This window comes from Thamnophis elegans, chromosome 4, assembly GCF_009769535.1.
Source record: "Thamnophis elegans isolate rThaEle1 chromosome 4, rThaEle1.pri, whole genome shotgun sequence".
Taxonomy (NCBI): domain Eukaryota; kingdom Metazoa; phylum Chordata; class Lepidosauria; order Squamata; family Colubridae; genus Thamnophis; species Thamnophis elegans.
This window is the reverse complement of record NC_045544.1, coordinates 133,115,585-133,142,079: the sequence shown is the minus strand read 5'-3', so window position 1 is coordinate 133,142,079 and position 26,495 is coordinate 133,115,585. Positions and strand designations below refer to the sequence as shown.

The 26,495-nt window shown below is 44.3% G+C and overlaps 1 protein-coding gene across 1 annotated transcript in view; it reads right to left on the bottom strand.

Annotated features, from left to right (window-relative positions):
- The window catches only part of HNF1B (HNF1 homeobox B), an 89,854-nt gene that overhangs the window by 27,468 nt on the left and 35,891 nt on the right, over positions 1 to 26,495 (bottom strand). The window contains exon 3 of the mRNA XM_032216128.1: positions 25,011 to 25,249. Within this exon, the coding sequence (XP_032072019.1) occupies positions 25,011 to 25,249 (239 nt within the window). The remainder of the gene's footprint in view (positions 1 to 25,010; positions 25,250 to 26,495) is intronic.

Genomic DNA, 26,495 nt, shown 5'->3' with positions numbered 1-26,495 from the left:
TAAGAAGATATTGGATATCCATTTGCCTGAAGTGGTGTAGGGTTTCCTGCCGAAGCAGCGGGATGGACTAGAAGACCTCCAAGGTCTCTTCTGTTATTCTATTCTATTCTATTAATGGCCTGCAGGTAGTCCTCAACTTATGATCGCAACAGAGCCCAGAGTGCCAATTTATGTCATGACGGTTGTAAACTGAGGCACCTGCTTTAACCAATCTGATTTTATGACATTTTTGTCTCAGTGGAAAAGCAAACACCGCAGTTGTTAAGTGAATGCTGAGGTTGTTAAGTAAATTCATTGTCCAAAAGGAGTGTTTTTGGCTGGAAACCAGAAGTGAATACTGGTTTCCAGCAAAGGAAAAAAAAAAATCATAAATGGCAATCACATGACTGGCAGGATTCCAGAAAATAGCCATAAATGCAGGCCGGTTGCCAGGTGCCCAAAAGGTGGATAGCAGTTAGACTTATATACCGCTTCATAGGGCTTCCAGCCCTCTCTAAGCGGTTTACAGAGTCAGCATATTGCCCCCAACAACAATCCGGGTCCTCATTTTACCCACCTCGGAGGATGGAAGGCTGAGTCAACCCTGAGCGGTGAGATTTGAACAGCCGAACTGCAGAACTGCAGTCAGCTGAAGTAGCCTGCAGTGCTGCATTTAACCACTGCGCCACCTCGGCTGATCATGTGACTGCAGGGTGGTGGGGGGTTAGACTGTCATAACTTCGAATCCAGATCATAAATATCTTTAGGGGAGCCATCATAACTTTGAATAGTCAGTAAGTGACCAGCTGTAATGACTATATTTTGCTCTATTTGTTTCATGATTTATCATTATTCGTTATCATATGTCTATGCCCATGATCAAAAAAGACTTACGCAGCTTACACAGAATGAATAATACTGTTAAAAATAGCCAGGGTACAATCTGAAACCTAACGTCATTTCAAACAGATAAATAATATTAAAACTGCCGGTATTCAGGCTTAAGGGGGGATCTATCTGTGAAACTCTCTTTCCAACATGCACCGAGTAGTATATTTTGAAGTGCCCTTATCTGATCATTTATAGTTTCTCAGTTTATACATAGATTTATTTTTTTAACCCTTGGATGGAGTTGGGGAGGTGCAAATTGTTTTTATCTAATTATTTCTTCCCATTTCCTGCAGAAAATGCTCTTTTTCTTTTAGAAAATGATGTTTAGAACTATGCAATTAAAAATGCATAAAGGAAAGGGAAAAGTTCCCCTCATGCATATGTGCTAGTCGTCCCGACTCTAGGGGGCGGTGCTCATCTCCGTTTGAAAGCCAAAGAGTCAGCGCTGGTCCGAAGACGTCTCTGTGGTCATGTGGCTGCCATGAACTAAATGCCAAGGCACATGGAACACCTGTTACCTTCCCACCAAAGGTGGTCCCTATTTTTTCTACTTGCATTTTTATGTGCTTATGAACTGCTAGGTTGGCAGAAGCCGGGGCAAGTAACAGGAGCTCACTCCGTTATGCAGCACTAGGGATTCGAACCGCCGAACTGCCAACCTTTCTGATCGACAAGCTCCACAGCTGCCACCGCATTCCCCCCCCCCCTTTTAACAAATACATAGAACTATGCAATTACCAATGCAATTAAAAGGTTAGCAACAAGAACCACATAAAAAGCAGTGGGTTAAAAGCACAATTACAGAATTAAAAAATAACAGAGTTGGAAGGGACCTTGGAGGTCTTCTAGTCCACCCTATACCAATTCAGAATGCCTTAAACATTGGATGCTATATTTAACTCAGGAAAGTGAAAAGCTAGGCCAGCCAGACGGGAAGGCCAAAGTTTTATTGCTGAATGCTTTGGGATAATAGGTGGTGCAAAGGATATATATTGTCTGTGGTTTATGGAGAACCTCAGCAAATGGAAACAACCAGCCTTACTGTGTGCAGCTGGCTTTCCCTCACTACTGTTGGAGGAAGGACGGGTGTAAAGGAATATCTGGGGTTCACTCCCATTAAACTGGGAAGGCTGCACCCAACAGCAAGGGAGCCGCTCGGAGGCTTACAACTGTCTGTGCCAGCGTTCACAAAGAGAGTTTTACTAGAATTAATGACAGAATGTAAAAAGTCCATTTATGGGACCTGCCCAACTGTTTTGACACTGGATAGCAGAGCTCACAAATGCCTTTATGAGTGAGTCTTTCTTCTTTCTTTCTTTCTTTTCTTTCTTTCTTTCTTTCTTTCTTTCTTTCTCGCTCTCCTTCCTTCTTTCTTCTCTCTTCCTTTCCTTGTTTTTCTTTTCCTCCCCTCCTTCTACTATGTCCTCCTTCCTTCCTCTCTGTCCTTCCTTATACGCTTTCTATCCTCCTTCCCTTCCTTCCTCCCTCCTTTTGTCTTCCTTCCTTCTTTCTTTCCTTGTTTTCCTTTCCTTCCTCCCTCCCTCCCGCTCTGTCCTCTCCCTCTCTGTCCCCCTTCCTTTCCTTCTTTCCCTTCCTCCCTCCTTTCATCTTCCTTCCTTTCTTCCTTCCTTCCTTCCTTCCTTCCTTCTTTCCTTCTTTCCTTGTTTTCCTTTTCCTTCCTTCCCTGGGTGACTTTGGGCCAATCACCACAAGACTGAGAGTTCTAGTTCCGCCTCAGATATGAAAACCAACTGGGTGACTTTGGGCCAATCACCAGGAGACTGAGAAGTCTAGTTCCACCTCAGATATGAAAACCAACTGGGTGACTTTGGGCCAATCACCAAGAGACTGAGAGTTCTAGTCCCGCCTTACATATGAAAACCAGCTGGTGACTTTGGGCCAGTCCCTTTTTCTCAGCCCAACCCACCTCACAGGGTCGTTGTTGCGGGGAAAATAGGAGGAAGAAGGAATACTAGATATGTTTGCCATTCTGAATTATTTATACAAATAATAAAGATGGGACTTAAAAATAAATAAATAAATAAATAAATAAATAAATAAATAAATAAAGCCATTGTTTGCCTTATAGTTATAAATCCTGACTGAACTTTTATCATAGCTACCTTGGTATTTCATAGCGAAGGGAGTTTAAATTCAGATCTGTCTTCTCGTTAACTATTGCACGTCCATTTGGGAATAGTGATTTCACTAAAAATTCTTCACCCCACATTTAATTAAAGGCATTAAAGCATTTGAGGTTATTTTTAATTTGTAAAAAAAATGCAAGCTGGTTTTTTTTTTTAATAATCAGTTGGAAATATGTCATAGGTTGCATCAGGGGTGCGGCCATGTGCTTGCGCGGAAGTGCCAAAGACTTTGAGATTTGAGATTTGAGATTTTATTAACATTTGTAGGCCGCCCTTTTCCCTGAGGGGACTCAGGGCGGCTCACATAAAATCAGGGAGGGGAAATACAACGATGACATAGACACATATAATAAAAGTAATAAGCAACATACACTCATCATTCGGGAGGGGCAACTATCCTTGTCCCCAGGCCTGACGGGCTAGCCAGTTCTTCAAGGCTGTGCGGAAGGCCTGGACGGTGGTGAGGGTACGAATCTCCACGGGGAGTTCGTTCCAAAGGGTCGGGGCTACTACTGAGAAGGCCCTCCTCCTTGTAGTTGCCAGCCGGCATTGGCTGGCCGATGGAATACGGAGGAGGCCCAATCGGTGAGATCTAATTGGTCGCAGGGAGGTAATTGGCAGGAGGCGGTCTCTCAAGTATCCAGATCCACTACCATGCAGGGCTTTATGGGTGACTAATAGCACCTTGAAGCGCACCCGGAGATCAACAGGTAGCCAGCGCAGCTCGCGGAGGATAGGTGTTACTTAAAGGACAGGTAAGGAGCTTGGGCAGGCGAGTGGGCCCTCCGGAGCACCGTACCGGAATTGTACTCGATGCTCCGGGCAGGCTCCAGTACGCCTCTACCGGGGCGTACCGCCTGCAAACCCACCACTGGGTTGCATCCAAGTCTGTCTGTCTGGCGGAAGACAAGGCTTTCACCTCCACAGCCAGTGGATGAAACAAACTTTCTACCTTCCTATCCTGCTTTCCCCAAAATAAGACCTCCCCAGATAATAAGCCCAATCAGGCTTTGGAGCACATGTGCTAAAATAAGCCCTCCCCTAAAATAAGCCCTCCCCGAAAATATTGCAACACAGCAGCAGCCATGAGGTGACCACGCTGGCTGCCTCCTGCATATCAAAAGTAATAAGACATCAATATTTAATGATACAAGCAGGTGTGATATACTAGTAAAAGTAAAATGGACAGAAGTGTCAATTTTGTGATTTTGAGGGGGGAAAAAAGGGAGAGGGAATGTTAGATATCTTTTTAACTGACTTTTTTCTAGAATACGTTATAAAGATGTAAAGTTACGGCAGATTCATTGAGACTGGGGGGAAAAAAAATGCCAGTAGGTGGCTGTGTCCTTAAAACCCTATTAAATGAAAATGGTGGTATAGTGATAGTAAAATATATAAATTCTAAAGTGTACAATTTAAACTGAATGAAATATATGTGATTGTGGAAGAAAACGCACGAAATGTACCTGTAACCAATGGATACGCTTTCTACAAGATGTAATGAAAGATGTAATGGTGGACCTGCCAAAGGTTAAGGCATTTTGGATAAAAATATGGTGGATTATGCAAAATATCTTTAAAAGAAGGATAAAGTTTACTCCTCAGTTATTTTTACTAGCTATATGTACTGACTTTACAGTGGTAGAGACTAACTTGATTCTGCATCTAATAACGGCAGCAAGACTGTTGGTGGCGCAATACTGGAAGAAGGAAGACTGACCTACAACTCAAGAGTGGACATTGAAAGTTACAAACTTAGCCGAGATGGCTAAAATATCGGCATATCTTAAAGATCACTCAAATGAGAGATATAAACGAGACTGGAAAAAAATGGATTGACTATATACAAAATAAATAAGGGACCAAGAAATTCCAGTTAGCCTATGCTTAAGATCAGAAATGATTTAAATTGTTTAAAGTTAGTTCAGTAAGAAGAAGCTAAGGTCAATGTAGAATGTTATTAATTTCTTTATTTCTTTTTTTCTTAATAGATTTTAGACTGTGTTTGTTAGAAATCCATACCGTGTACGGGTTCTGGGAAGTCAGGGGGGGGAGGAGGAGGGGGGTTGGGGGAGAAGGTGGAGGGAGGGAGGGGTATATATTAGGCTAGACAAGATTTGGTGGTAAACTAGAATTATTTTGACATACAAAAAAAAATTGTACTTCGATGTCTTACTGATGAGGAATGATGAAATGTTTGCCTTAAAGAAATAAAACTTTTGAACTGAAAAGATGTAATGAAAGATGATTTCGGGGGGGGGGGGGAGTCGAAAGAAAATAAGACCCTGTCTTATTTTCGGCGAAACACGGAAGTATGGCACTTCAGAACTTCTCCCTGCCTCAGACAAATGGATTATTCCGAGACACAACAGCTGCCTATCAAAAGTGCTAGAAAGTGTTAATGTCCTTTAGCTGTACGGCGAATTGGTGAATCGTTTATGTCTATTATAAACCAGTTATTGTGACTGCCCCTTGCCCCCCTGCAGCCATTCAGATGATGCCATAAAACTCTAATGATCCCCAATAAAACTCCCTAAACAACCTGTTGGCTTGGTAGAACACAATGACAAGTAAGAAAGCGTAAAATAGAAAGTGTAATGGGGTTAGAACGCTGGGCATTTGAATCTGGCAATCTTTTACTCCCCTGGCATTAGAAGGAGGAAGCCACAATGGCTTCCCCCAAGTCCAACCTCACTGCCTGTCTCCCAGGATATGAAAATCTGAGATCGGACGTGACCTGTCAAAAGCGCGTTCCACAAAAGTGCGGTCGACGAAATCGCGTATGTGACGTCATCACAACGCGATGAAAAAGATCGAAAAATTGAAATAAAAATTAAATTACAGCAAGCTGATTCACATAAAGGTAAGGGTTAGGTTAAGGGTTAGGGTTAGGGTTAGGTTAAGGGTTAGGGTTAGAGCGTTAGCGTTACGTTTAGCGTTAGGTTAAGGGTTAGCGTTAGGTTTTTCGTTACGTAAGGGTTAGGTTTAGGGTAGGTTTAGGGTTAGGTTAAGGGTTAGGTTTAGGGTTAGGTTTAGGGTTAGGTTTGGGGGGTTAGGGGAAGGTTTTAGCTTTATTTTTACATTTTTCGATCTTTTTCGTCGCGCTGTGATGACGTCACATACGCGCTTTCGTCGACCGCGATTTTGTCATCCGCGGTTTTGTGGTAGAACCAGATCGGAGGGCCCAGAAACAGATCAATATTACAGGGTCTCTTGCTTGAGCATCCAGTTCAAAGGCTTCAATTCTTTGGCACTCAGCCTTCCTTGTGGTCCAACTTTCACAGCCATCCATTGCAACTGGGAAAACCACAGCCTTGACTAGACGCACTTTTGTTGGCAGGGTGATGTCTCTGCTTTTTAGTATGCTCTCTAGATTTGCAATAGCTTTCCTCCCCAGGAGCAAGAATCTTTTAATTTCTTGGCTGCAATCCCCATCTGCGGTGATCTTGGAGCCCAGGAAAATAAAATCTGTCACTACCTCCATTACTTCCTCATCTATTTGCCAGGAATTGAGCAGGCTGGATACCATGATCTTAGTTTTTAGTTTTAATGTTGAGTTTCAAGCCAACTTTTGCCCTCCTCCTTCACCCGCATCAAGAGGCTCTTTAGTTCCTCTTCACTTTCTGCCATTAGAGTAGTACCTTCTGCATATCTGAGGTTGTTGATATTTCTCCCGGAAATCTTAATTCCAACTTTTGATTCACCTAGCCCCGCCTTTCTCATGATGTGCTCTGCGTATAAGTTAAATAGGCAGGGCGACAGTATAAGCTCTTACAGTTATAAGTCACTTTTTTCAGTGCTGTTGCAACTTTGAACGGTGACTAAACGAACGGTTGTAAACTGAGGACTACCTATACCACTGCACATAGTCCAGAACGCAGCCGCGCGAGCGATACTGGGTGTACCAAGATACACCCACGTTACATCTATCCTCCGCGAGCTGCACTGGCTTCCTATTGGTCTCCGAACACGATTCAAGATGCTGGTCATTACCTTTAAAGCCCTGCATGGCTTAGGACCTGGATACCTGCGAGACCGCCTACTGCCGCATACCTCCCAGCGGTCGATAAGATCGCACAGGGTGGGCCTTCTTCAGGTGCTGTCAGCCAGACAATGTCGGCTGGCGGCTCCCCGGAGGAGGCCCTTCTCTGTAGCCACTCCGACCCTATGGAATGAACTACCCCCAGAGATCCGGACCCTACCCACTCTCATGGCCTTCCGAAAGGCTATCAAAACCTGGCTATTCCGGCAAGCCTGGGGCTGTTGACCTCATGACTGAGGTCCAGCCCTGACCAGATTGGGTGCATGATGAGGTTTTAATTCTGTCTCCTATGTTTTTTAATTCTTTATTTTTTTTATAATTTATTTTCTGTAAGCTGCCCGAAGTCCCCCGGGATTGGGCGGCCTATAAATCTATTAAATACAAATCCAAAACATAAAAAGCAGATCACCGAAATGAGAGCATTTGCAAGGGCAAAGGTGCGCAGTGCATTAAAAATCAGAGCTGGGCAATTCAGTTCAAATCAAGAACATCTCAGATCATCAAGAGAGATTGAGAGAGCGACAATTTACTGAGGGCCCGATGCCAATCTTAAGGCTTGCTTGAATTCATAATTAACAAAGAGTGTTGAATAGGATTCACAAAAGCAGATTCTTCTGATGACGTGGGCTGTGATTGGCAAAAGCTGGTGGGCCAGTAAGTGGGTTTTTTTTAAAGGTGCCACAAATCTCTTTGTTCTTTCTAACAAACAATTCACATGCTCTTCACTGAGCTCATTCGGCTTTCAGCAAGGCATTATTTTCTCAATTGCTTTCACATCATCATCACTGCAATTAATCCCCTTATGTCCAATCTTTGGAGAAACTTCTTAACACCGGAGAGGACACGCTAGCGATGGCTCAGCTGGAAAGCTGACAGTCCAGGTTCGAGTCCCGAACTGCACGCAATGGGGTAAGTTCCCTTTACTTGTCCCAGGCCCTGCCCATCTAGCCGTTCAAAAGCATGCAAATGTGAGTAGATAAATAGGGACCACTTCGGTGGGAAGCTAACAGTCTTCCGCGTGCCTTTGGCGTATAAGCCAAGCTGGCCACATGACCACAGAAATTGCCTTTGGACAACACCTGGACAGGGAAAACCTTTACCTTTACATTACTCATTACTCAACCTCAGCCAACTCCCAGGAATCCTGGGAGTTGAAGTCCACAGGTTTCAGTTGCTGAGGTTGCGAAACAACGCTTTAGGCCAATGAAACTCGATTTCATTGAGGGACGCGTTGTATTTGATCTCGGAGGGGTGGGGGGCATGGCCAGCTTGACATCACTCATGTTGGCCTGATCCAGCCCCTGCATGGCCTTGAGTTTGACACCCCTGCTTTAGGCTGTGGATGGTACAGCTCAAACACCATTGTCGCCCCCCTGGAGAAAGAAGTATTAATGCATTCAAGGATTGTAAAACGATCACATAGGAGAGCCTGAAAGTATTCAGAATGCAATGGCAACAAAATGAAAAACAAAGAAGGAAACTGCAATAGAAAGAAAGCAATGAAGAGCAGCCATATATTCTACCAGTCTGCAGGTGGCGTCGTGGCAACTGAGTTTCTTAATGAAAAGGACTCGGGCAGTGTCGGCAAACCATTTCAGTGCCAAAATGGGGCTGCGCAGGCATGTGCGTGTGTGCGCACCCCAGAAACCAGAAGAGCAGCCACTTGGTGCACTTGCGCACACTGGGAACGTGATGTTCTGGTTTCCGGCACATGCGCACGCACCACGGCCACCTAGTCTTCCAGGTTCTGGGGCGTATGCATGCCCAAACTGCTGGTGTGCCAGAACCCAGAATGGGCAACAGCTCACATGCTCAGAGAGATGGCTCTGCACGCCACTTATGGTACACCTGCCATATGTCCACCATCATGGGACTCAGCTGACATGATAGCAGTCTCTTCCAACATCTCAGGGGCTGCCACAAAGAAGAGGAGGGTCAGCTCCTGGGAGGTGTGTTGCTCCCGGTTTGGTCTGGATCGGGCAAACCAGTAGTAGTGGGCGGTGGGAGGCTCCGCCCACCTGCCCGGATGCATCTGCACATGCACCAGTAGAGGGTTGAAGGCAATACGTCCCGGTACAGGCGTACTGGTGCCTGCTGGGAGCACCGGGTACCATTCTGATATGGTGCTCTGGAGGGCCCACCTGCCCGCCCGTTCTCCTTGCCTGTGTTTGAGCTCTTCGGTGCTTCCCCGAATGCGCACAGAATGTGCAGACGGTGTCTGCACAATGCTCCGTTGAGCAGCTGGAGCGTCACGGAGGCTCGTGGAGGTGTGCGTGCACGCTGCATGCGTTCATGTGGTCGATACTGGGCCCCGTTGTACCGTACCAGTTGCAATGATATCCGGAACCCACCATTGACATGCGCAGAAGTGGGAGCGCCCAAACCAGTAGTAGAAAAATTGGCAATCCACCTCGGGGTCAGCCTATTCTCCAAAGCACCAGAGGGCAGGACAAGAAGCAACTGGTGGAAACTAATCAAGGAGAGAAGCAACTGAGAACTAAGGAGAAATTTCATGACAGTGAGAACAATTAACCAGTGGAATAGAAGTTGCCTCCAGAAAGTTGTGAATGCTCCAACACTGAGACTTTTAAGAAGAGATTGGACAATCCTTTGTCTGAAGTGGTATATTATTTCCTGCTTGAGCAGACGGTTGGACTAGATGATCTCCAAGGCCCCTTCCTACTCATTTCCTTATTCTGTATGTCGAGGACTACCTGCACCTTTAACAATGTCAAGACAAGTTAGCCAATATGATCCACAAGCCGATTGGTTAGAAAGCTCTTCCTCCTAAATTTGTTTTGAAAGGTAGCAACCGATGCCATTAAAACATATAAACTATGTAGTAGGATTGCATATCGTGATAAATAGCATACATAAAGGCGGCAGATGCCCCAAGTTATCTTAGGTTAGATCCGCACTTCTAGCTTTGAACCTCTGGATTTTCAGCTCCCTGTCTATAAAACCAAGTCTACAATGTACTGTGGTGGTTGGGATGATAAATATAATAAAGATGGCCAGATTGCCTTTGTAATAAATAAATGACGGCCTTCTTTCTTTTTCTTTTTTCCTGTTCTGGAGGATGCTACAAAATGTATTAAGTATATACTGTAACAATTTTTTTTTAAAAAAAAAGTCCTAAGGTTTCTCCTTTGATTAAAATCTTTCTGTGTCTTGCCAATGCAGATAACTTTTAATGTGTTGCAATTGTTTAGAACACAAGTGGGCGGAGAGGCTTCAGCCAAACCATTTGAGGCACGCTATTAAACGGTTAAGGAATTTAGTGCTCCAGACCAAAAGAAAAAAAAAAAAACCCTACAAAACTAGTGCAAGGACAGTTCAAATCCCAGCATGGGGAATCATCGGCAGGGTCAGAAAACAGCTGGTATGGGGAGATGGAACTTCAGCATAGCACCCCCACCCACCCAACTCAATAACCCTGCCTCACATGGTGCATGTGAGGATAATCTTAACAGAACAAAATTGGAAGGGACTTGGAGGTCAGTTTTGGTCACCATGATGTAAAAAAAGATGTTGGGACTCTAGAAAGACTGCAGAGAAGAGCAACGAAGATGATTAAGGGACTGGAGGTTAAAACATATGAAGAACAGTTGCAGGAACTGGGTATGTCTAGTTTAATGAAAAGAAGGACTAGGGGAGACATGATAGCAATGTTCCACTATTTCAGGGGTTGCCACAAAGAAGAAGGAGTCAAACTATTCTCTGAGGGTAGGACAAGAATCAATGGAGGGAAACTAAGAAAGGAGAGAAGCAACTTAGAACTAAGGAGAAATTCTCTGACAGTTAGAACAATTAATCATAACTTGTCTCTAGAAGTTGTGAATGCTCCAACAGTGGAAGTCTTTAAGAAGATGTTGGATAACCATTTGTCTGAAATGGTGTAGTGTTTCCTGCCTAAGCAGGGGTTGGACTAGAAGACCTCCAAGGTCCCTTCCAACTCTGTTATTCTATTATACTCGAAACAGATTTCGCTATTGGTCAGAAATGGCTCTTTGTTCCTCCACCACCTCTCCTAACCTAGAAGTCAGCTGTCTGGGCTTGGAGAGGAGACCCTCCACCTATCAGGTCTACAAGCCAATTCCTGGAGACCCCGACTAGGGGAGACATGATAGCCGTGTTCCAATATCTCAGGGGCTGCCCAAAGAAGAGGGAGTCAAGCTATTCTCCAAGGCACCTGAAGGCAGGACAAGAAGCAATGAATGGAAAACTAATCAAGGAGAGAAGCAATTTAGAACTAAGGAGAAATTTCCTGACAGTGAGAACAATTAATCAGTGGAGTGACTTGCCTCCAGAAGTTGCTAATGCTCTAATACTGGAAGTTTTTAAGAAGATGTTGGATAACCATTTGTCTGAAGTGATGTAGGGATTCCTGTGTAAGTAGGGGGTTGGACTACAAGACCTCCAAGGTCCCTTGCAACTCTTGTTATACTATGATTCTTCTAATCCAACACCTTCCTCAAGCAGGAAACACTATGCCATTCCAGACAAATGGCAGTCCAATCTCTTCTTTAAAACTTCCAGGGTTGGAGGTCCCACAACTTCTAGAGCAGTGTTTCTCAACCTTGGCAACTTGAAGATGTCTGGGCTTCAACTCCCAGAATTCCCCAGCCAGCAAATGCTGGCTGGGGAATTCTGGGAGTTGAAGTCCAGACATCTTCAAGTTGCCAAGGTTGAGAAACACTGTTCTAGAGGCAAGTTGTTCCACTGACTAATTGTTCTAACTGTCAGGAAATTTCTCCTTAGTTCTAAGTTGCTTCTCTCCTTGATTAGTTTCCACCCATTGCTTCTTGTTCTGCCTTCAGGGTGCTTTGGAGAATAGCTTGACTCCCTCTTCTTTGTGGCAGCCCCTGAGATATTGGAACACTGCTATCATGTCTCCCCTAGTCTTTCTTTTCATCAGACTACACCTACCCAGTTCTTGCACCCGTTCTTCATATGCCTTCAGTTCCCTGATCATCTTTGTTACTCTTCTGAAAGCTGGGGAATTTCCAATGATGACGCTGAAAAGGTTTTCAGAGTAGCAATAGCAATAGCAGTTAGACTTATATACCGCTTCATAGGGCTTTCAGCCCTCTCTAAGCGGTTTACAGAGTCAGCATATTGCCCCCAACAACAATCCGGGTCCTCATTTTACCCACCTCGGAAGGATGGAAGGCTGAGTCAACCTTGAGCCGGTGAGATTTGAACAGCCGAACTGCAGAACTGCAGTCAGCTGAAGTAGCCTGCAGTGCTGCATTTAACCACTGCGCCACCTCGGCTCTACGTATATCTACACTGATATACGTATCTTGAACCCCACATTTTCTGCAAAGGAAATTGTGTGTGCATATTACAGAGAATTACCCTTGCAACTTAGAGCATTAAGGGTCTGTCCTATACATTTAATTTGCCACCATTTATTCATTTGCCACTGTTTTCTCATACGTTTGTACAAAGAAAAGAAAAAAAAGTATACCAAATTAGGAATTAAGGAAAATACCCATCGTTGTACACATTTGATTCTAAAATGCACGTTTGGGTGCCCCTCGTCACTCGTGACAAGGTTCGCGTTTTCCCATGCAACACACATTTGTGTATCTGTGGATCTCTGTGCGTAGTAGGTGTGAGAGGTTGAACAGCTACTAAATGCAATATAAAACTAGGTAGATCAATGGCTCTTGGCACAATATAAGGCAATGTCCTCATTCCCCAGAAATAGACCATAGTAACGGCTAATATTTTCCTTGTGATGTTTACAGTATTTCTTACCTTCAGTTGATGACTCATTCAAGAGAGCAATCAATTCTCTTGCAAACCAACTTGTGAGGCTGTAGTGTCAGCAGCAAAGGATAGGAGCTTGCTGACTCAAAGTTTAGGCCTAGCTCATGTGACGGGTTAATACCATTCTATAATGCCTTGGTTAGGAGGGGCTGCCATGAAGAAGAGTGGGGTCAACCCCCTGAAGGCAGGACAAGAAGCAACGGATGGAAACTAATCAAGGGGAGAAGCAACCTAGAAGCAAGGAGGAATTTCTTGACAGAACCGTTAATCAGTGGAATGACTTGTCTCCAGAAGTTGTGGGTTCTCCAACACTGGAGATTTTTAAGAAATGAATCGAACAAACGTTTGTCTGAAATGGTGCAGGGCTGTCATGGCGAACCTTTGGCATATGTGCCCACAGGTGGCATGCAGACATGCGAGCCATTGCCCCAGCTCAGCTTCATCGCACATGTGTGTGTGCGCCTCCCGCTGGCGGGACGGTTTTCAGGTCTCTGCCATGCAATGTGCAGGGTGCATGTGGGAAATGTGCACGCTTGCACATGTGCGAGGGTCGTGGGGAGTGCAGGGGGGCGTGACCCGTCAAAACCGCGGTCCACTAAAGCGCGCCCGATCAAAGCGCGTACGTGACGTCATCAGCAGCGCGGCAAATAAAATTAAAAATAAATTAAATTAAAATTAAAATTAAAATAAAATTAAAGCAAGCCGATTCACATAAAGGTAAGGGTTAGGTTTAGGGTTAGGTTAAGGGTTAGGGTTAGGTTTAGGGTTACGTTAAGCGTTAGGGTTAGGTTTAGGGTTAGGTTAAGGGTTAGCGCTAGGTTTAGCGTTAGGTTAAGGGTTAGGTTTAGGGTTAGGTTTAGGGTTAGGTTAAGGGTTAGGCTTAGAGTTAGGTTTAGGGTTAGGTTTGGGGGGGTTAGGGTAAGATTTTCACGTTAATTTTAAATTTACCGCTCACAGCGTGCCGTTTTCGTCGCGCTGTGATGACGTCACGTACGCGCTTTCGTCAAGCGTGCTTTAGTCTACCGCGGATTTGTGGTGGAACCGCAGGGGGGAGCAGCACACACACCCGCACCCCCCGTTTTTGCTCCCAGGAGGCTGCAAGAAGGCTTACTAGGCACAGAATGGGGTGCGGGAGAGAGGTTGTGCATGCATGCATGGGAGGGGGGAGGGGGAGCACGCACTTTTGGCACATGGGAACAAAAAGGTTAGCTATCATTGGTGTAGGGTTTCCTGCCTGAACTGGGGGTTTGACTAGAAGACCTCTGAGATCCCTTCCAACTGCTCCGTTTATTATTTGTTATTCTGTTTTGTTATTCTGCTATATGATATGGGAGCTTTAGAATCGAATCCCTTCAATCTAATCCCTTAAGGTTATTTTACTTGGGTACCACATCATATTTGCAAGCTGTGTGGAATCACTTGGGGGCAAAATGGCCTATTTTATACCAGGAACGAAAAACAAAACAACAACAACAACAACAACAAATACCCCAGGGCTCAGGTGCATGCAAGCGCATATCTGAAATCTTTCTATGTGGATCATATCACTATCACCAGGGGATGCAATGTTTGGGATACTGTATGTCTGTAGAAAAATTCAGAATATCTGGCTGAGCCGACCTTGACAGTGCAACCTGCACAGGAAAAAAAGTGGAAAAGTATGACGGCTTCAAGAATGTGGCATGTTGAGATTGCACCAGTTTAGATTATACTTGTGCAATAGGCTATGCCCAAAATCTGGTTAATGAGCCAAGTATACCAAGTATGTACCAAGTATAAAGGAGAGAAAGGAGTACAGTGGGCACAAAGGCCTGGTCTTAATGCCCTTTCTACCCCCTCGGAATCCAATGGATGTTGGTTAGCACAATCCCGGCATCCTCTAATAGAGACGACAAAAGAACATCCTAGGATAACTCCACAGAGGCTGAAGGAAGACAGAGGACACATCAAAGGTACCCAGGATGGTTCAAAAGCTCCATTTTAATTGTCAATTAAGGATGCACAACCGGGGGAGAGGAGCAAAACAAATCCATGACAACCCCCAGGCACCATGCTGGTGTGTTATTGTAATGCCAAGCGGGAGAAACACTGAAAACAGCTGATATTTGCTGACAATGAGTTCGTAGGGCATCTTGTAAGCAATCAGACCTCGACAGAAGGGAGCAGGCTCCCCGCTTAGGCCACTAGCATTGTCAGGGCATTCCACCTCAAGGGTCACCTCGTGGTCAGTGGGAAGAAGAGGGAAGCCGATGAAGACAAGGGCTGGAAAGCACATTCAGATGTTTATGTGGCTGACTTTTGTCTGCATATGCCAGACCCTGATAAATCGCAAGAGCTATCTGTCACTTGGAAAGGGTCTTGCTAAGAGTTAGCAAGGTTTGGATTTCCTAGCTTATGCCAAAGGTGCTTTTCCAAAAGGCAACTGGACGTTATAGAATAACAGAGTTGGGAGAGACCTTGGAGGTCTTCTAGTCCAACCCCTTGCTCAGGCAGGAAAGCCTACACAACTTCAGACAAATGGTTATCCAACATCTTCTTTAAAACCTCCAGTGTTGGAACATTCAAAACTTCTGGAGGCAAATCGTTCCACTGATTAATTGTTCTCACTGTTCTTAGTTCGAGGTTGCTTCTCTCCTTGATTAGTTTCCACCCATTGCTTCTTGTCCTGCACTCAGGTGCTTTGGAGAATAGCTTGACTCCCTCTTCTTTGTGGCAACCCCTGAGATATTGGAAGATTGCTATCATGTCTCCCCTGGTTCTTCTTTTCATTAAACTAGGCATGCCCAGTTCCTGCAACTGTTCTTCATATGTTTTAGCCTCCAGTCCCCTAATCATCTTTGTTGCTCTTCTCTGAACTCTTTCTAGAGTCTCCACATCTTTTCTACATCGTGGTGACCAAAACTGAATACAGTATTCCAAGTGTGGCCTTACCAAGGCCTTATAAAGTGGTATTAACACTTGACGTGATCTTGATTCTATCCCTCTGTTCATGCAGCCTAGAACTGTGTTGGCTTTTTTGGCAGCTGCTGCACACGGCTGGCTCCTATTTAAACGGTTGTCCACTAGGACTCCAAGATCCCACCCACAGTTACTACTATTGAGCGAGGTACCACATGTACCTTATTAGGATTTTTTTTTCTTGAAAACATTTCACTTCTCATTCAAGAAATCAGAATCAGGATTCTGATTGGGGAATCAGAAGTACAACGTTTTCAAGGGAAAAAAACCAAGAAAGTCTTGGTTTTTGGAAAAGAACATTTGGGACAACCATGACCAGGATGGTTGAGATTCTCCATCAACTCACTTTTCTTGCCATGTACATTTGTACATCCGAACTAGCCTGTGTTGTTTCTCTGTGTCATACAATATATTTGGATTTATTTATTGATTTATTCATTTATTTATTTGTCATTTTTATGTAGTGTATATTGGAGAGGGTGACCCTTTGAGAGCTGTATGCAACGAAATTTCATTTTCATGTGGGCCAAGTAGTGTACATTTAAAGTGACAATAACAGTTATTCTAAGTCAATTCTTAATCCGCTAAGACATTTCTAAGACTTCTAAGACTGGACTTAACTGTAACAATTCACTTAACAACTGTGGCAAGAAAATTTGTAAAATGGGGCAAAACTCACTTAAGAAATGAAATTTTGGGCGTAGGTGTGGTCCTGACTGGGGAATTCTGGGAGTTGAAGTCCACGTGTTTTTTTTTAAACTTGCCAAGTTTAAGAATCACTGCTGTACAGGTAGCATGTGAGCCTCCTTTTGTGACCTTCTGACAAGCAAAGTCAACGGGGAAGCCAGACTCACTTAACAACCAATTTACTCATTTAACAAACCGTGGCACGACAAAACCGCACTCGACTAAAGCGCACCCGATTAAACCGCGTCGCGTCGCTGACGTCATCAACAGGGCGACAACAGCGAGCGTGGAGAAAGAAGGGCGCTTTAAATAGCGCTTTGAAAGCAAGCCGATTCAAGTTAAGGTAAGGGTTAGGTTTAGGGTTAGGTTAAGGGTTAGGGTTAGGTTTAGGGTTAGGTTAAGGGTTAGGGTTAGGGTTAGGTTAAGGGTTAGGGTTAGGGTTAGGTTTAGGGTTAGGTTAAGGGGTAGGTTTAGGGTTAGGGTTAGGTTTAGGATTAGGTTTAGGGGGGTTAGGTTTAGGTTTAGGGGTTAATTTTAGGTTTAGCGTTTACAGTGTGCTTTTTTCTCCGCGCTGTTGTCGCCCTGTTGATGACGTCAGCTATGCGGTTTCGTCGAGCGCCCTTTAGTCGAACGCGGTTTTGTGGTGGAACCTTAACAAACAGCAGTGATTCACTTAACAACCATGGAAAGGTTGTAGAATGGGGGGGAGAATTCACTTAACAAATGTCTCGTTTAGCAAGATTAATGTTGGGCTCAATTGTGGTCATAAGTCAAGGACTTAAAATTTGCAGGCAGCATCGCTTCCAGGAACTCTGCATCACTTCTAGCCTGTCTGGTGGCCTCCCCTTCCAAGGTGGGCTTGGCTTGCATGCCTGGGCTTTCCCTCCACCCCCCCTTTTAAAGAGGGTAAGGCCACTGGGGGTGCTCCATTGTTTAAGGAGTCAGGGGTGGAAGCCAACATGAAAAGGCTGGTGACCCCACACTGACCCTCTTGCAACCCTAATGCTTGTCCAAGAGCTGATTTTCCTTTTGCTCCGGGCCTTTGGTGTGTAGATTACAGGTAGAAGAACAATGCGGATTGTTCTCGGCAACAATGCTTGGTGCTCTACTACTCCCTGGAGATTAAGCCTCTCTCCAGATTAAGCCTTGAGTTCTGCCTTTGTCCTTTTTACTCTATCTAATTGAACTGTGCCAGCAGGCCTTTCAGACCAGCCTCTTGGGTCTAAAGGAGAAAAAAGTCTGTCATCTGCACCTCTATGACTGTCTGGTTTGGCTCTGCAACCCAACAAGACAGACACGGACTTCAACGGATAATTAGAACGGCAGAAAAAACAATTGTTACCAACCTGCCTTCCACTGAGGTCCTGTATACTGCACGAGTCAAAAAGAGGGCTGTGAAAATATTTGCAGACCCCTCGCATCCTCGACCTAAATTGTTTCAAAATCTAGAATATGGCATCCAGTTTTGGTCGCCAGGGTGTAGAAAAGATGTAGAGACTCTAGAAAGAGTGCAGAGAAGAGCAACAAAGATGATTAGGGGACTGGAGACTAAAACATAGGAAGAATGGTTGCAGGAACTGGGTATGTCTAGTTTAATGAAAAGAAGGACCAGGGGAGACATGATAGCAGTCTTCCAATATCTCAGGGGTTGCCCCAAAGAAGAGGGAGTCAAGCTATTCTCCAAAGCACCAGAGGGCAGGACAAGAAGCAATGGGTGGAAACTAATCAAGGAGAGAAGCAACTTACAACTAAGGAGAAATTTCCCGACGGTGAGAACAATTAATCAGTGGAACAGAAGTTGCCTCCAGAAGTTGTGAATGCCCCAACACTGGGGATGATGTTGGATAGCCATTTTGTCTGAAATGGTATAGGGTTTCCTGCCTAGGCAGGGGGTTGGACTAGAAGACCTCCGAGGTCCCTTCCAACTCTGCTATTGTATTGTATTGTAAGTATGAACCAGTGAATTTTGATCACATGAGCATGGGGAAGGCCGCTGAAAAATGGATGTCCATTCTAACTCTGTTATTCTATTCTATTCTACCCTCAAAAGGACGCTATAGAGTACTGCACACCAGTACAACTAGACATAAGAACAGTTTTTTCCCCGAACGCCATCACTCTGCTACACAAATAATTCTCTCACCACTGTCAAACTATTTACTAAGTTTGCATTACTATTACTATTCATCTTCTCATCGTTCCTATCTCCCATCTCCTCCCACTTATGACTGTATGACTGTAACTTGTTGCTTGTATCCTTACGATTTATATTGATTGCTTCCTAATATGATTTGATTGCTTATTTGTGCCCTATGACTATCATTAAGTGTTGTACCTTATGATTTGTGACAAATGTATCTTTTGTTTTATGTACACTGAGAGCATCTGCACCAAAGACAAATTCCTTATGTGTCCGATCACACTTGGCCAATAAAGAATTCAATTCAATTCTTTAAAAAAAAGTTACCGTTCATACAGGACCTTCCAGTTAATTTCATTTTCCCCTCGAAGGAAAAATACTTACGCCAAGGGGGTGGGGGGAGATTTTCTTCTAACAGGTACATACACAGAGGCATAGAATCAAGACCACGTGAAGTATCGGTACCACTTTGTAAAATCTTAGTAAGACCACAACTGGAAAATTGCATCCGGTTTTGGTCCAAAAATGTGGAAAAAAAATTGTTGAGACTTTGGAAAAAATGCAAAGAAGAGCAACAGAGTTGATTAAAGACCTGGAGACTAAAATATACGAAGAATGATTGCAGCATTTGGGTTTGGCCAGCCTAGAGGACAAGAAGGACTAAGGGTGACATGATACGGTAACAATTTTCCAGTATGTGAGACGCTGCCACAAAGAAGAAGGGGTCAATTTATTTTCCAAAGCACCAGGAGGCAATACAAGAAACAATCAAGATAGAAACTAATCAAGAAGAGAAGCAACTTGGAATTAAAGAGAAACTTCCTAACAGTGAGGGCAATTAACCAGTGGAACGGCTTGACTCCAGAAATTGTGGGTGCTTCATCACTGGAGGTTTTTAAGAAGAGACTGGACAACCACTTGTTTGAAATGGTATAGGTAGGATCTTCTGCTTGAGCAGGGGCTTGGACTAGAAGACCTCCAAGGTCCCTCCCAGTTCTATTCTGATTCTAACAGGCACTCTGCCTCTGTTAAAACCACACTTGGAACATTGCATCCAGTTTTGGTTGATAAAAAAGATATTGAGACGCTAGAAAAAGTGCAGAGAAGAGCAAGAAAGATGATTAGCGGACTGGAGGCTAAAACATAATGATGAATGATTGCAGGAACTGGGTATGTCTAGTCTTAGGAAAATAAGAATTAGGGGAGCAGTCTTCCAAAGTTTAAGGGGCTGGCATGAAGAAGAGAGACCTGAGAGACCGCCTCCTGCCGATTACCTCCCATAGACCGATCAAATCTCACAGATTAGGTCTCCTCCGGATTCCATCCGCCAGCCAATATTGGCTGGCGACTCCCCAGGGGAGAGCCTTCTCTGTTGCAGCTCCAGCCCTCTGGAATGACCTCCCCGTGGAGATCCAGACCCTTACGACCCTCCCGGCCTTCCGCAAAGCCACCGTCCTGGCTGCTCCAGCAGGCCGGGGGGGCTTGCGAAACATCCAGTCCCACGGAAACTGTGAATGTTGCGTTTTTTTTTAAGTGTTGTCTTTGTCTAGTTATTTCCCCTTCCCTTATCTATTGTGAGCCGCCCGGAGTCCTTCGGGAGTGGGCGGCATACAAGACAAATAAATACAAATACAAATACAATACAAGAGGGGGTCAACCTGTTTCCCAAATCACCCGAAGGCAGGACAAGAAGCAATGGATGGAACCTAATCTAGGAGACAACCAACCTCGATTTAAGGAGACATTTTCTGACTGTGAGAAGACTTAACTAGTGGAACGCCTTGCCTCCAGAAGCTGTGGGTGATCCATCACTGGAGGTTTTCTCCTGCTTGAGCAGGGGGTTGGAGGAGAAGACCTCCAAGAGCCTCTTCCAACTTTATTCCACTGGGTTGTATTGAAATAGGCTCCCATTTTGTTATCTGTTTCACCTCCACTCGACCTATTAGATCCCATAGATTAGGCCTCCTCCGAGTCCCATCTGCCAGTCAATGTCGACTGGCAACCACGCGGAGGAGAGCCTTCTCGGTGGCAGCTCCGACCCTATGGAACGATCTCCCCGTGGAGATTCGTACCCTCACCACCCTCCAGACCTTCCGCACAGCCCTCAAAATCTGGCTATCCCGTCAGGCCTGGGGCTAAAGACTGTAACCCACCCGAATGGTATGAATGCTGTGTTTTTTAATGACGTACTGTCCTACGTGTTAAATGTTTGTTTCCCCCCCCCTTTTTTTGAGTTGTAAGCCGCCCTGAGTCCCCCCAGGGAAAAGGGCGGCATATAAATAAACTTCTAAGTCTAAGTCTAAGTCTGTTTAGCTGGTTTTAGATTGAAATGCATTTTTGCACTGAAGCATTTATAGATTAGATTTATTTAAATGTCTCAATCAAAGATTACAGCAGAAATGAACATTTCAGCAATAGATAGCATATCAGTGAAAAATAACGCCATCTCGGGTGTGAGATAATGCCCTTGTTCTCTGGCACAATATGAATATGGAGATGTCGGAGGAGGGCTTTATTAATCCTAGTTAAATGAAGCTATCATGAAAGGTTTTATTTGACTAAGCCAGTATCTTTCTCTGAAATAGTGAAGTCGGGAGATGGGTGGGGTGAGGGGTGGGGGGGATCAACAAACAGGATTACAGAAACAAAATCACAATGCAAATTACCAAGAAAGAAAGACCAAAAAGCCCACCACCCACTGTGGATGGAACAGCAATTCATTTACTGACATTTGAATCACCAGGGGAAAATTGGAAAAGGGCAAATAGTTTACCTTGAGTTTTGTTCTTACATTAGCTAGACCGCTGTTTCTCAATCTGGGCAACTTTTAAGATATTTGGACTCCCAACTCCCAGAATTCCTCAATCAGCTACTGGCTAGGGAATTCTGGGACTTGAAGCCCACACATCCTAAAGTTTGGCAAATTTGTAAAATGCTGCTCTAGATCAAGCAAACATCAGATCCACCCCTGTTCTTTGTGAAATGTGGCCTTTGTATCTAGCAATTTGTGTTGTTAAAACGACAGTGAGGACAATTAATCAGTGGAACGACTTGCCTCCAGAAGTTGTGAATGCTCCAACACTGGAAGTTTCAAAGAAGAGATTGGACGATCCTTAGCCGCCCTGAGTCTTTTTTTTTTTTTTACTTTTCTCTTCATACCAACTTTCTCCCTTTCAATAACAATATACGTTTATTTCCATTTCATTCCATACAGTCACATGTATACTGTGCATAACCGGGGCATATGACATTGAATAATAAACACAGCCCTCGCTTTTATAGACAATACCCCCCAAAATACAAACCCAATATACCACCTTGACCCACCATACACCCTCTTTCACCCCCCTCCAACTTTCATTCTTCCTTCCAACTTTCCCCTCTACTTCCTACTTCCCCTCCCCCTCTATCGCTCCTCTCTCCCAATACATTCCCTCTGTTCCTTCTCCTCCTGCCTCCAATCCTCTCTCCCACCCTCTCTACCCCTCTTTCTTCTTTCACTCTACTCCTCCCTTCGGTGTATTTCTATTGTCTATCAATATGTTCAGCTTGTCCTATTTTTACACTAACATTAAAAAGTCACAGTATACAAGTGCAATCATGTGCTTTAAGAACTAACACATATTATATTTCCCCCTCCCCCCTCCCCCTAAAACCCCACCTCCCTTCCCTCCCCCCGACTTCCCAGAGCCCGTACACGGTATAACTTTTTAACAAACACAGTCTAAAATATCTTAAAACAAAGCAGAAAAGAAAAGAAAAAAGAGGGTCAATAGGATCTCTACGTTGAACTCAGCTTCTTACTGTTACCCAAACTTTAAACAGTTTAAGTTATTGCTAATCTTAAGCATAGACTATCTGGAGTTTCTTAGTCCCATATTTGCTTTGTGTATAATCAATCCATTTTTTCCAGTCTCATTTATATCTCTCGTTTGAATGTTCTTTAAGATATGCTGAAATTTTTGCCATCTCGGCTAAATTTATAACTTTCAAAGTCCATTCTTGAGTGGTAGGTACGTCTTCCTTCTTCCAGTATTGCGCCACCAAGAGTCTTGCTGCCCTTAGTCTTTCGAGAGTGGGCGGCATACAAGTCCTAATAAACTCAAACTTAATAAACTCAAACTTTGTCTGAAATGGAATAGGGTTTCCTACTTGAGCAGGGGGGTGGACTAGAAGATCTTCAAGGTCCCTTCCAACTCTGTTATTCTGTATTCTGACAAGATCAAAGCGTTAAGGCAGTTCTGGTCCAGTTTAGCTCTAGATTATTGTTTGGTTATATTTTCCCCTGTAGTTCTATATTTATGAACCTGAGCAACTTTAATATGAGGGGGAAATGTATTTTACATCTCTGCTAAACGATAAAGCTGATTGGATGCCTTGGGCTATTTATTCTTTGGCACAGAGGTGGGTTCCTACCAGTTTGCACCTATTCGGTAGAACCAGTTCGTCAAATCTACCGAACCGGTTTGTAGAAAAGATGTAGAGAATCTAGAAAGAGTGCAGAGAAGAGCAACAAAGATGATTAGGGGACTGGAGTCTAAAACATATGAAGAACGGTTGCAGGAACTGGGTATGTCTAGTTTAATGAAAAGGACTATGGGAGACATGATAGCAGTGTTCCAATATCTCAGGGGTTGCCACAAAGAGGGAGTCAAATTATTCTCCAAGGCACCTGAGGGCAGAACAAGAAGCAATGGGTGGAAACTAATCAAGGAGAGAAGCAACTTAGAACTGAGGAGAAATTTCTTGACAATGAGAACAATTAATCAGTGGAACAAAAGTTGCCTCCAGAAGTTGTGAATGCCCCAACACTGGAAGTCTTTAAGAAGATGTTGGAGAGCCATTTGTCTGGAACGGTATAGGGTTTCCTGCCTAGGCAGGGGATTGGACTAGAAGAGCTCTAAGGTCCCTTCCAGCTCTGCTATTGTACTATTGTATAAAATAATGTGACTCGAAGACAATGTATGTCACTAAGCTCCTTGAAAATGGGAGATAACGGTTACAAAGAAATAACAATTGCAAACCAAGTTGTTCCTTCTTATTCCTGCATTGTTTGGGTTGTAAAATACTGTATTTCTCAGAGTATGAGACGCACCTTTTTCCTCCAAAAGGAGGGTGAAAATTTGGGTGTGTCTTATACACCGAATGTAGCCCCCACCCACTCCCACAAGAGGCCAAAAACGCGAGGCATGGAGGCAGGGATGGTCAGTGGTAATTCCTGCTGCCTGGAACAGCTGATTGGGGGTATTCCAGCAGACGGATCTACCCACCAATCAGCTGTGCTGAATCAGGCTGTAATAAGTGCTGAAACTGACTTGGCTGGTCAGAGTTTGCACCAGCAATCGCATTCAGAAAGCACACACAAGTAACTGATTCAGCAGGATTCAAAATAATCATAATATACAATACAATACCAAAAGCAGGTTTTCCAAGGTAGCAGTAAATACAAGCAAAACGCAAGCAGTTTCACTTTTAGTTCTCGGCTAAGCCAGGCTCCTTCCTGTCTCCTTGTTGCTCACACAGCAAATACTGTTTCAGAGTCCAAATAGCCCTCATTGGCTGGCCTTGTTACCATGTGTCAGCCGAATACTATGGATGCTGGTACGCAGAGGCAGAATTTTTGTTCTTCTTATTTTCCTCCACAAAAACTAAGGTGCATCTTATACTCCAGAGCGTCTTATACGCCCAAAAATACCGTAAGTGTAGAGCAGGAAATAGCCTTTCTCATTCTCTTCCTTTCTACACTGAAACCCCCAAATGTCCAATCTTTCCATAGAAAAGCCACTTTCACCTTAGCTGACCTCCTCTGAACTTTCTCCAGCTCCACACTCTCCTTTTGGAGGTACAGACATACTAGCACACATAATACAGACTTGATTTATGACCATAAATGGAGTCTACCCATCGTATTTGTAAGTCACGATATAAAAATCATCAATAGCAATAGCACTGACACTAATTCATAGTGCTTTACAGCTCTCTCTAAGTGATTCACAAAGTCAACGTATTTCACCCAACAATGTATTGCCCCTAACCATCTGGGTAGGGTAGGGTAGGGTAGGGTAGGGTAGGGTAGGGTAGGGTAGGGTAGGGTAGGGCAGGGCAGGGCAGAGTAGAGTAGAGTAGAGTAGAGTAGAGTAGAGTGGAATGGAATTTTCACTACCAGTTTGAGCAAACCAATCCGAACTGACTGAATACCACCTCTGGTCATAAGTGTGAAAAACAGTTATCAGTTGCTTTTTTCAGTGCCATTGCAGCTTTGAACAGTTACTAAATGAACTGTTGTAAGTCAAGGACTACCTGCAATGTGCTCCAGCACCTGCCACTTGTAAAACCATTTACTATGTCTGAGCTCCTTTGCAAACAAGAGGTGTTAGTTTTGACTTACCTGGCATTTTGCTGGGCGGAGATGAGCTGGGTTGAGTGTGGTGAGGTGACCCATGGGACAGCAAGAGGTTCATGGTGTGAGGCTGACCCGTGCTGTAGGCATCCATGGCGAGTTTTTGCCGAAAAGCTTCTTCTTTCCTCCGGTTTGCAAACCAGTTGTAGACGCGGACTTCCGTGACCAGATTTGAACCCAAGCCATGTGCTTTAGAGGGCGACACACCCCGCTGGAGGCATTCTGCCCTAGAGGAGAAAATTAAGAAAATTCCTAGATAGAAAAGGGTTTGTTCGGACCCCGATGTTGGACTAACACAGGAGGAGAACTTGCTAAGAAGATTACCAGGCTAAAAATTTGGTCGGGCTAGCTCAGGGGTCGGCAAGCTAAAACACTCAAAGAGCCACAAAGGTCCTAACCGGAAGCCCCATTCAATTCTGGAGCCAACCAGAAGTCCGGTTCCCCCACCATAGAGTCTCCTCCTAGCGCAGCATCCTTTTTCCTCTTCCTGTCCTAACCGAAAGCCCTATCAATTGTGGAGCTGACCAGAAAATCTGCCCCCTGCCATAGAGTCTCCTGCTGGCGTGCCCTGCTTACCACCACCCCCCCAAAACGGAAGCTCCTCTCAAAATTGTGGTGCCAACTGGCGACAGGGAGCCGCAGCAGAGGGATGAAAGAGCCACCTGCAGCTCCGGAGCCGCAGGTTGCTGACTCCTGGTCTAGCTCAATATTGTTATTCTGATTTGAAGCAACTCTCTATGACTTTTGGCCAAAAAAGAAAAGCCTAAAAAAGAATATAGGCATTGAATTAGGAATTATGTGTATGCAAAGAGACGCTTTACCCCTAAGGTCCTGTCTTCACATCACCAGGACTGCAATAACAGAATTCTGTAAGAATTTTTACATATTGTGTCCTCATGGTACTGGTTTTCATCTCATCCTCAGTTCATAGCTGAAGCAGATGGGCTAACATTTATTTTATTTATATATGGAAGTCATGGTACCTCATTAAAGCACAGCGCTCAAGATTTATTCTATTTATTTATTTTTATCCAAGCTTTATTATTTTTTTCTAGGCGAAGGGATGGCGAACATGTCTAAAACTCCTTGCTTTGCCTATTTTCCGCATAACAACAATGCTGTGAGGTTGATTGGGCTGAAAGAGGGACTGGCCCTAAGTCACCTAGCTCGCTTTCAAGCCTAAGGCGGGACTGGAACTCGCCATCTCCTGGTGATTTACAAGGGTGATTTGTAAAAAGTAATTTATGATCAGTCCTGGCACTTACAACCATGAGTAAGTGCTAGGTTTTTGGCAAAACTGACAAAAAACGAGCTCTTGTGACCGCAGGATTGTGCAAACAATCATAAATGTGGATGTTTTGCCAAGTGTCCAAAATTCAGTCCCCTGACCATGGAAAGGGCCCAATTCAAAGAGGAGAAGAGAGAGAAGAGGGGGGGGGGGAAGAAAGAAAACAGAAGAGAGAAAAGACAAAG